The sequence below is a fragment of the Cetorhinus maximus genome, chromosome 22, assembly GCF_964194155.1.
Source record: "Cetorhinus maximus chromosome 22, sCetMax3.hap1.1, whole genome shotgun sequence".
Lineage (NCBI taxonomy): Eukaryota > Metazoa > Chordata > Chondrichthyes > Lamniformes > Cetorhinidae > Cetorhinus > Cetorhinus maximus.
In genome coordinates this window covers 8,639,467-8,651,475 of record NC_135900.1, presented here as the reverse complement: position 1 = coordinate 8,651,475, position 12,009 = coordinate 8,639,467, and the positions used below count along the sequence as shown (strand labels likewise).

General features: G+C 43.8%; 1 protein-coding gene across 3 annotated transcripts in view; it reads left to right on the top strand.

The window, feature by feature from the left end:
* kitlga (kit ligand a) overlaps window positions 1–12,009 on the top strand; it is a 184,247-nt gene that overhangs the window by 43,918 nt on the left and 128,320 nt on the right. For all 3 annotated transcript variants that reach the window (XM_078567764.1, XM_078567766.1, XM_078567763.1), the window contains exons 2-3: window positions 2,868–2,981; window positions 5,409–5,471. In XM_078567764.1, coding sequence (XP_078423890.1) covers window positions 2,868–2,981; window positions 5,409–5,471 — 177 coding nt within the window. The remainder of the gene's footprint in view (window positions 1–2,867; window positions 2,982–5,408; window positions 5,472–12,009) is intronic.

The following is a 12,009-nucleotide window of genomic DNA, read 5'->3' as shown; positions in this document are numbered from 1 at the left end:
TTGGTGAGACCACACCTAGAGTATTGTGTGCAGTTTTGGTCTCCTTACCTAAGAAAGGATATATTTTGCCATAGAGGGAGTGCAGCGAAGATTCACCAGACTGATTCCTGGGATGGCAGGATTGTCGTATGAGGAGAGATTGAGCCGGCTGGAGTTTAGAAGAATGAGAGGAGATTTCATTGAAACGTATAAAATTCTGACAGGGATGCACAGATTGGATGCAGAGATGATATTTTGTCTGGCTGTGGGTTCTAGAACAAGGGGTCACAGTATCAGGATACGGGCTAGACTATTTAGGACTGAGATGAAGAGAAACTTCTTCATTCAGAGGGTGGTGAACCTGTGGAATTCTCTATCACAGGAGGCTGTGGAGACCAAGTGACTGAATATATTTAAGAAGGAAATAGATAGATTTCTGGACTCTAAAGGCATCAAGGGGTATGGGGAGAGTGCAGGAGTACGGCATTGAGATAGAGGATCAGCCATGGTCATATTGAATGGTGGAGCAGGCTCGAATGGATGAATGACCTACTCCTGCTCCTATTTTCTATGTTTCTACAGTGCAATTTGATTAGAGTTTGCATGTAACAATGCTGCTTAAAACCTATCACTTTGACAACGCTTTTGTTCACTTGATGTCTCCTCATGTGGAACGATTTCAAGTGTTTGTCTGATAATACCCTTGCGAAGCACCTTGGGACATTTTACTATGCTTAAGGCGCTATATGAATTCTGTTATTATTATTGCCAAGAATTTAACCATGTCAGATGATAAATGGGGATCTGATTGGCTATCTCCTTTGCCACACGTAGTGTCTAGTATATCTTATGCACACAGTAAGTTGCATAATAATGAGTTTTTTAATGCTATTAGTGGACCTGCTGTCACGAAGCTGAAAGACAGAGGGCGTAGTTCTCGTACCACTTTAAAATTGCAGCGGTAACAAGATCAAAATCAGGATTGAATCAATGGCTCAATTGTTTTTTAATTTACTCTTTCACAGGATGTTGGCTGGACCAGCATTTATTGCCCATCTGTAATTGACCTTGAGAAGGTGGTGGTGAGCCGTCTTCTTGAACTGCTGCAGTCCACGTGGTGTAGGCACACCTGCTGTGTTGTTAGGAAGGGAGTTGTACCTCTTCCAGCATTATGACATACACAGTAAATGGTAGGGCACTGAGGAGTGCGGAGGAACAAAGGGATCTGGGAGTTTAGATACATAATTCCCTGAAAGTGGCGTCACAGGTAGACAGGGTTGTAAAGAAAGCTTTTGGCATACTGGCCTTCATAAATCAAAGTATTGAGTGTGGGAGTTGGGATGTTATGGTGAGGTTGTATAATACATTGGTGAGGCCAACTTTGGAGTATTGTGTGCAGTTCTGGTCGCCTAACTACAGGAAGGATATCAGTAAGATTGAGAGAGTGCAGAGAAGATTTACTAGGATGTTGCCGGGTCTTAAGGAGTTGAGTTACAGGGAAAGATTAAACAGGTTAGGACTTTATTCCTTGGAGCGTAGAAGGATGAGGGGAGAGTTGATAGAAGTTTACAAAATTATGAGGGGTATAGACAGAGTAAATGCGAGTAGGCTCTTTCCACTTAGATTAGGAGAGATAAACATGGGAGGACATGGCTTTAGGGTGAAAGGGGACAGGTTTAGGGGGAACATTAGGGGGAACTTCTTCAGAGAGTGATGAGAGTGTGGAATGAGCTGCCATCTGACGTGGTAAATGCGGGCTCACTCTTAAGTTTTAAGAATAAATTAGATAGTTACATGGATGGGAGAGGTCTGGAGGGTTATGGACTGGGTGCAGGTCAATGGGATTAGCGGAATAATATTTCGGCACAGACTAGAAGGGCCGAATGGCCTGTTTTCTGTGCTGTAGTGTTCTATGGTTCTATGTTAAAATGTGACCTGTTAGGCAGGTGCTTAAGATGCATGAGGTAGTTTCAAGAAGTATGTGCGATGAGAGGAAGAAGAGGCAAGTGTGGCCAAGAATGGAGCAGAGGCAGGTTTTGATGGTGTGAGTACAGAGTGAAATGTGGCGCAGTGGAGTGTTCCATGCTCACCTACCCTCCACCTGTCCAACATACACGATAGATGAAGAACCTACCAATATTGTTTTAGAAGGGACTTTGTGCTTGTAACTCGCAGTGTATTATTCTGCTGCTTAATATACAGTTATGTATGAGCTCGTTTTTCCCTTTAAAACCCCAAAACAAAATAATTGTTCTAAACAGATGTGTCATGAGGTAAATGAGAGGCGGATTGGTCTCAGATCAATTCGGAAATCTATTAGTGGTTGTTTCCTGTTGCTGTGGACGTTTCTTCATAGCTTGTAAGTCACCACTTCCACTCTAAGGTTAGAACAAGCTAACTGGCTTCCTTCTCTCTTGTTGATTTTTCTTAAAACAAAGCAGCAAAGTTTGCAGTGGGGGGCACTTGAAAGTAGGTGATCCAAAACATTTACACCTGCACACTTAGGAGACATATAACCTTTCACTAACGGGCCATTCATAGGTACATGCAGCGGGCTTTGGAGAGGGCTGTTAGACCTGACTGTCTGCCCCTATTCTGCGGCTACGCTCGCACCCAGGCGACCCTGAGAGGGAGCACGTGGTGTCCACCACCAAGAAGGCTTGGGGCCTTCTGCAACAGTGGGCAGCTCAGGGGCTGGAGTGCATCATCAGCCCCAGGAACAACGTTTTAATTTAATTAGATAAGTTTCCTTCAAAGTTTTGTCTTCTGTTACAGTGCCCTTTTAAGTCACTCTGTTAACTGTTTACATTATTGGCTTATCGCTTATTTAAAAGAACATATAACCTTTCACTACGTTTTGATTTTGTTACGATTTTCTTCCATTTCAGACTTTTATAAACAGCGTGATTTACCTGCACTTGTTTCTGCCCAACATATTTGGAGGACCTATATGCAAAACAGGAAACCCAGTGACTGATGATATAAAACGTATTGATGAATTGGTAAGTAAGTGGAGCCAATCTCGTAAAAACCCCGTGACTATTTACTAATTTTTTTGCCAAAAAAAAAAAGCAAGTGCCTGTTTTAGCACCCCTCTTAGAAATGTCCCTAAGCGCTCCCCAATGGATTTCTTTGAAGCCCTGTCGCATGGTGAAAGTAGCAACCGTTTGTGGCACAGCAAGATCCCACAAACAGCAATGACCAATTATTCCTTTTTTTTTAGGGTGCTGGTTAAGTTAGGACCGGGGCACACAGGCTTAATTCAATCCTCATTTCCAAGTGGGTAGATTCTGACCTCATTTAATAGGATATTTTTATTTTGTATTATCACTTGCAGTAAAAGAGCAAAATTTAGGCAAGCAAGAGATGTAGAGTTGGTGTGAGCAGGGTTTATCCGGAGTGCAAGATTTTCGTTTCTTCGTTCTGAGGACGTGGGCATCCTTGTCCAGGTCAGAATCTATTGCCCATCCCTGTCGCCCTTCGTCTTGAACTGTTTGATACAGCTGAGTGGCTCACTATACCACTTTAGAGGGAATTAAGAGTCAACCACATTGTTTTGGGGCTGGAATCACACATAAGCCAGACTGGGTAAGGACGGCAGGTTTCCTTCTTGAAAGGTTATCGGGCTGGTGCGTATGGGGGACACAAAGCCGTGGCATACAGCACCTCCACTGGCGGGAGGATGTAATTACAGCGTGTCAAGTTTGCCTCAGCTGATTCCATTATAAATGTGGGCATAGGAATTAATAATTGGGAAACAGTGTGACAGAACCATGCCAGCAGGAAGTAAGGTTTCTATAGCCAGGAAGGACATGCAGACATAAGATTTTTAATAAACTGATATCCCAACATCTGGCTCCATTGGTGACATTTTTACCCTTTGGATGAGGAGGTTGTGCCTGCAAGTCCTACCCCAGAGCTGGGCACAAAGTCTAGGCTGACACTCCCAGTTCAATGCTGAGGGAGTGCTGCATGCACTGCTGGAGGTGCTGTCTTTCAGATGAGGCATTGAACAATCTGCCCTCTCGGGTGGGTGTAAAAGATTCCACGGAGCTATTTCAAAGACGACCAGGGAGTTATCCCTGGCGTTCAAGCTGATATTTATCCCCTAATCAACATCACAAAAACAGATTGTCTGGTCATTATCTCAGTGCTCTTTGTGGGAGCTTGCTGTGTGCAAATTGGCTGCTGTGTTTCCTACATCACAACTGTGACTACACATCAAAGTACTTCATTGCGGCTGTAAAGCATTTTGAGATGTCTTGACGTTGTGAAAGGTGCTACATAATTTTTTTTTCACCACAAGCAGTGCAGTCTCTGGGAGAGGTGTGTTTACTGGTCACATTCTGCAAAGTTCTGCAAAAAAAGAAACAGCCTTCCTGTCAGATGGTATTGTGAGGTAAAATGCGGTGGTGGAGTTATTGAGCTTCTACTTTAGGCTGAAATCAATTCTGTCGTCAGCCAACTTTGTTTCATTCGTGTCACGCACTGACTCTGCTAATGAAGTCAACTCCCAATGCCAGTGGTCTGTGCAGCGAGCTCCAGTCCAAAAGCAAACTTGCAGGTTTCACTTGTAAGCCGAGGATACTTGGATTTACCAAATGCTAGGGAGTATACTTTCACATTGCCCAGAAACAAATTGTTCAGCCCAACTGATCTGTGTCAGTGTTTATGCTCCAAACTAGCCTCCTCTCACTCTACTTCATCCAATCCCATCAACATATCCTTCTACTCTTTTGTCCTCACGTGATTATCTTGTTTCCCCTTTAATGCATCTATGCTATTCCCCTCAGCAGCTCCTTAGGATACCGAGTTCTACATTCTAACCCCATTGTTTCTCCTGCCGTCCTCTTTGGGTTTATTAGTGACCATCTTGCTTTTATGGCCCTTTGTTTAGGGTCTCCGCCACAAGCAGAACCACCTTCTCCACCTCTACCCTATCAAACCCTTTCATATTAATGAAGATCTCTGTCGGGCCCTGCTTTGTGTTTCTTGAGATTAAAGCCTCAGCCTGTTCAGAGTTTTCAACACCTGAGTCACAGGGAGCTCAGTGAAACAGAAGCCGTGAGACGTGTGAATAAATTCCCCGAAATGCTGGAAACCCGAACCGAGAAACAGAAAAAGTTGTAAACGCAAAGCAGTTTAGTCAAAATCTGAGGAAAGGCAAACATCTGACATGTGAAAGTTTGCAGTTGCACCAAAGACAAGTGTATGGGCTGGCAGTGTTGATTGTTTGTTCTGACTGTGCTGCTGACTGATGTGCAATGGATCCAGCTCTTTTTTTGGTTTATGTTCAATGTGGTTGCCTTCCTGGTGACCCTAGCTATGTGCATTTTAAACAGTTGGCTCGGTAACAGGGAAATTCACTGTTAATAAAGTAAAGGTTATTTTTATACTGCTTAAAATTTCCCTTTCGTGTTTTTTTTTAGGTTGGAAACTTGCCAAGTGATTATAAAATCCAGATAAAATATATTTCTAAAGTCCCTAATGTGGTATGTATATTCCAAATACATTTTACACGTTGGCTTTAATAAATTGGGCATATATTTGAAAGCTTCTGGGTTAAGGCATTTTTCCCGGCCCCGTTGTGGTGGGATTTGCCGCAGGAGATTGGACGGCCCAGACTAAAGTCCATTGACGTTTCTCAGGACTGAACGATCCCAGCAGCAGGCAGGTTCAGAAAAACCCAGTGATTGTGTATCACATTATCACTCACCAGAGCGGCAGAAAAAACATTAACGCTCCAAGCTTTTTCTCCCTGGCCTCTTGCCCTTCCCCCTTCCTACCCCAATGCTGTTAACTCCTGACTCCCCTGTCCACCACCTTCAAAACACAAGTCAGGAGTGCGATGGAATACTCTCCCACTTGCCTGGATGAGTGCAGCTCCAACAACACTCAAGAAGCTCAACACCGTCCAGGAAAAAGGACCCTGCTTGATCAGCACTCCATCCACCACCTTCAACATTCACTCCCTCCACCACTGAGGCACAGTAACAGCAGTCTATACCATCTACAAGATGCACTGCAGCAACTCACCAAGGCTCCTTTGACAGCACCTTGCAAACACGTGACCTATGCCACCTAGAAGGACAAGGGCAGCGGATGCATGGGGAAACCACCACCTGCAAGTTCCCCTCCAAGCCACTCACCATCCTGACTTGGAAATATATCGTCGTTCCTTCACTGTCGCTGAGCCAAAATCCTGGAACTCCCTCCCTAACAGCACTGTGGGTGTACCTACACCACATGGACTGCAGTGGTTCAAGAAGGCAGCTCACCACTGCCTCCTCAAGGGCAACTAGGGATGGGCAATAAATGCTGGCCTTTCAGCAACATTGAATCCCATGAAGGAATGAAAAAAAATCAAGCATGCCGCAGCTCCATGGTTACTATGACAACTTCACAACATGTCTGACCTACATGCACGATCCCAAACTTGGGGTACCATCTGTGATTGGACGTATTCTTGGAGATTTCATCATATGATCTCCCACCTCCAGCCACCCCACCCAGTAAATAGCCCTTTTCCCCCCATTTCCAAGATTTTTACAATTAATAAATGAAAGCGTTCAAATACATTGCAAAAAATAAAACTCATAGTTATATTTAATGCCTCTATGACTTTCTCCCAGCCACGGCTTGCAGCAATGTCCTAGAGACTCCAAGTCAATCCCTGCTGGAGGCACTGCAACCTGAAACACGGCATTAGAAAATGGAATCTTCGTATTCGGGAACAAGAGGGACGAGAAAAAATTAACCCTGATTCTTGATTATTTTTACACACCGCTCCCAAACTAAAGCAAAGGCTGAAATTTGCCATTCATTGAGACCATTCATTTGTGATCAAAATCAGTGATGTTTTCTTTTAGGTCACTGGGGAGGGAAGGGAGTGATCGTTTTAATAAAACCTGGGAAAGTGACCTGATCAAACCGGGTGCCTGACTTGCACACCACCCCATTTATATTTCAATTGGCTGAGTGACAGTCAGCAGAGGGCGGTGGTGAATGGTTGTTTGTTGGACTGAAGGAAGCTATATAGTGGGCTTCCCTTGGGGTCGGCACTAGGACCACTGCTTTTCTTGATGTATATTAATGATCTCGACTTGGGTGTGCAGGGAAAAATTTCAAAAAATGTGGAGGTATTGTGAACTGTGAGGAGGATAGTGATAGTTTGCAGGAAGACATAGACAAGCTGGTGGAATGGGTGGGCACGTGGCACATTTCAGTAGGAAGAATGAGGGGAGGCATTATAAAATAAAGGATACAATTCCAAAAGGGGTGTAGGAGCAGAGGGTTCTGAGGGTATATTTGCATATCGTTGGAAGAGAGCTTGAGAAAGGGCAAGATTTACAAGAATGGTTCCAAGAATGTGGGACTTCAGTTACATTGATAGATTGGAGAAACTGTAGTTGTTCTCCACAGAGAAGAAAAGATTTTTTAAAATTCATTCACGGGATGTAGGCTTCGCTGGCCGGGCCAGCACTTATTGCCCATCCCTAGTTGCCCTTGAGAAGGTGGCGGTGAGCTGCCATCTTGAACCACTACAGTCCATGTGGTGTAGGTACACCCACAGTGCTGTTAGGAATGGAGTTCCAGGGTTTTGACTCAGCGACAGTGAAGGAACGACGATATATTTCCAAAGTGAGACCCCACCATCTGAAATATTCCGACCGACGATTTCAGCTGAAGTCATGGCTCCAGCCATCTCGCTCAAAAGCTATGGGTGTCTTTGAGTCCCAAGTTATTGTTGGTGTGGATAACACTAGAAGAATGTGTTAACAAAGCATGCGGGCAGGAAGAGGAAGACAATTTTTGTGGTTGTTGTTGACTGCAAAACTCAACTCCTAATATAGGAGATCAATGTCTAATTTGGTGTTTTGAGTGCTTTACAAGCAATGAAGTATGTTTGAAGTGTAGTCACTGTTGTGGTGTAGAAACACCGCAGTCAAGAGCAGTCAAGGCACACACAGCAAGGTGCCACAAATAGCAATGAAACAAATGACTAGATAATTGGTTCTTATGTGGTGTTGGTTGAGGGATGACTACAGGAAACTGCCCTGCTCTTCTTCAAAATAGGACAGACAGCGAGCTCTCCGCCTCCTTTGTGAATGTCAACAGCTTTTGTCTTTGATAATGCCCCTTGAGGAAATACAGTAAAGTCAAGTTGTCACCTGTAATGTAGGCAGTAAAGTGGGAGCATGACAAAAGATAGGTAAAGTTCAGTGCACAAGACTGGAGTTATTCATTGACTTGGGGAGTGAATTTTCTTCCTGTTTGAAGTGCAGCTTTTGCCTTAAATTTATCAGGTTACTGCCATCTATTGCACGTATATTCGATCGGAAGGCATGTCTGTAATCTTGCCAGAATTTTGCTACATGCTATGTAAATCCTGAAAAAATCTTTCAGCTTTCAAAGTCCAGGCTTTTCGTCATAAACCATCAACAAAACAATGTGAAGTACAGTTGGAGCGATGGCCAAAAAATATTCTGAAGTTCAATATTTCTAGAATGTTTCAATATTCCTAGAATATGCTGGAAGTCCAAGATCTTGCAATATACTGGGTTCAAGGCTATAGCAAGCGCATTGTAACAGGGCCCCTATGTAGCAGCTTTCATACAAACGTACGAATTAAGAGCAGAAGCAGGCCACCTGCCCCCCCATTCAATAAGGTCATGGCTGATCTGATTGTAATCTCAACCCCACATTCCTGCCTACCCCCGATAACCTTTCAACCCCTTGCTTATCAAGAATCTATCTACTTCTACCTTAAAAATATTCAAAGACTCTGTTTCCATCACCTTTTGAGGAAGAGAGTTCCAAAGATTCATGACCCTCAGAGAAAAAAATTATCCTCATCTCTGTCTTAAATGGGCGACACTTTATTTTTAAACAGTGACCCCTAGTTCTAGATTCTCCCACAAGTGGAAATATCCTTTCCACATCATCTTGTCAAGACCCCTCAGAATCCCATATGTTTCAATCAAGTTGCTTCTTACTCTTCTAAACTTCAGCAGATACAAGCCAAGCCTGCCCAACCTTTCCTCGTAAGACAACCTGCCCATTCCAGGTATTGGTCTAGTAAACCTTCCCTGAACTACTTCCAATGTATTTACATCCTTTCTTGAATAAGGAGACCAATACTGTACACAGTACTCCAGATGTGGTCTCACCAATGCCCTGTACAACTGAGACATAACCTCCCTACTTTTGTATTCAATTCCCCTCATAATAAACGATAACATTCTATTAGCTTTCCTAATTACCTGCTGTGCCTGCTTACTAACCTTCTGAGGTTCAATGGTTAAGATGTCCCAAGGTGCTTCACAGGAGCATTTTAAAGCAAAATTTGACTTTGAGCCATGTAAGGTGGTGTTAGGGCAGGGAGCCCAAAGCTTGCTTAAAAAGGTAGGTTTTAAGGAGCTTCTTAAAAGAGGGAAGAAAGGCAGAGAGGCAGAGAGGGTTAAGGAGGGACTTCCATACATCAGGACCTAGGGAGCTGAAGGCATGGCCACCAATGGTGGAACAATTAAAATTGGGAATGCTCAGGAAGCCAGAATTATATAGGCACAGATATCAGAGAAGTTTGCAGGGCTAAAGGATTACAGAGGCAAGAGAGCTACCCACTGAACCACAGCTGACAATGATGCTGTGAGTGTGACAATTCCCCTGTGCTCTGGTTCAAATCTGGAGCATGGCATGTTCCAGCTGTTCAGTAACATTTGACATGGGGTCAGGTGGAACATAAGACGTGTCTTGGTATCTAATCTCCCCCTGTCCCTCACCTTCCTTTTTGTTCCACCTGAACCCCTCCCCCATTTTTCAACAACATTGAAACCATCACATTTCTACCTCTCTCCAGTTCCAAAGAGTTATATTGGACTCGAAACGTTAACTCTGTTTCTCTCTCCATTGCTGCCAGACCAGCTGAATTTTTCCAAAGCTTTCTGTTTTTATCACTGACACGGGTTATCTGATCTTTATCACATTGCTGTTTGTGCAAGCTTTCTGTGTGCAAATTGATTGCTCTGTTTCCTTATGTTACAACAGTGACCATACTTCAAAAGTATTTAATTGACTAAAGCACTTTGGGACATCCTGAGGTCATGAAAGGTGCTATATAAAATGCAAGTTCTTTCTTTATCCAGGGACCCCTGAATGTGTACTGTATCTGGCTTTATGTTTTTTTTATTCATTTACGGGATGTGGGTATCACTGGCTAAGCCAGCATTTATTGCCCATCCCTAATTGCCCTTGAGAAGGTGGTGGTGAGCTGCCTCCTTGAACCGCTGTAGTCCCTGTAGTGTAGGTTCACCCACAGTGCTGTTAGAGAGGGAGTTCCAAGATTTTGACCCAGCAACAGTGAAGGAACAGTGATATATTTCCAAGTCAGGATGGTGAGTGGCTTGGAAGGGAACTTTCAGGTGGTGGTGTTCCCATGTGTCTGCTGCCCTTGTCCTTCTAGATGGTAGTGCTCGTGGTTTGGAAGGTGCTGCCTGAAGAGTCTTGGTGAGTTTTGCAGTGCATCTTGTAGATGCTACACACTGCTGCTACTGTGCAGGGAGTGAATGTTTATGGATGGGGTGCCAATCAAGCGGGCAGCTTTGTCCTGGATGTTGTCAGCTTCTTGAGTGTCTTTGGAGCTGCACTCACCCAGGCGAGTGGGGAATATTCCATCACACTCCTGACTTGTGCCTTATAGGTGATGGACAGGCTTTGGGGAGTCAGGAGGTGAATTACTCATTGCATGATTCCTAGCCTCTGACCTGCTCTTGTAGCCACAGTATTTATATGGCTAGTCCAGTTCAGTTTCTGGTCAATGGTAACCCCCAGGATGTTGATAGTGCGGGTTTCAATGATGGTAATGCCATTGAATGTCATGGGGTGATGGTTGGATTCTCTCTTGTTGGAGATGGTCATTGCCTGACACTTGTGAGGTGTAAATGTTACTTGCCACTTTTTAGCCCAAGCCTGGATATTGTCCAGGTCTTGCTACATTTGGACATGGACTGCTTCAGTATCTGATGAGTCGCGAATGGTGCTGAGCATTGTGCAATCATCAGCGAACATCCCCACTTCTGACCTTATGATGGACGGAAGGTCATTGATGAAGCAGCTGAAGGTGGTTGGGGAATGTAACATGGGGAATGACCTTTTGCACAAGCAAATCTTCTCATCCTCATGTGTCAGGTGAAAATCACACCTCGTTCATTAACCCTCAAAGTGCTGGATATTCTATTTATTGTCCCCCTATCACCAACAATATTTAAATAGGGAGAGATTGGGGAACTCTGCAGTACAGAGGGATCAGGGTGTCCTGGTGCATGAATTGCAAAAGTTGGTATACAGGCACAGCAAGTGATTAGGAAGGCAAATAAAATGTTGTTGTTTATTGCAAGGGGAATGGAATATAAAAGTAGGGAAGTTTTACTGCAACTGTACTGGGCCTTGATTAGACTGTATCTGGAGTATTGTGTACAGTTCTGGTCTCCATATGAAAAAAGATATAAATGCATTAGAAGCAGTTCTGAGAAGGTTCACTCGACACATTCCTGGGATGAGGGGCTTATCTTATGAAGAAAGGTTGAACAGAGTGGGTTTATACATCACTGAAGTTTGAAAGAGTGAGAGGTGATCTTATTGAAACAAATAAGATCTTGAAGGAACTTGATAGGGTGGATACTGGGAAGATGTTTGCTTGTGGGAAAGGCTAAAACTATGGGATGCAGTATGAGAGTAAAAGGTCTCCCTTTTAAGACAGAGATTAAGAGAGTTTTATTTTCTCTTAGAGGGTCATTAGCCTGTGGATTTCTCTTCCCTAGAAAGCAGTGGAGGCTGGGCCATTGAATTTATTCAAGGCTGAGTTAGACAGATTTGTGATAGATGAAGGAGCCAATCGTTATGGGGGAACGGGCAGGAAAATGGTGTTAAGACCATATTCAGATTAGCCGTGATCTTATTAAATGGTGGAGCAGGCTTGAAGGGTGGAATAGTTCCTAAGTCCTATGCTCTTAACATATTTGCATTAATCCT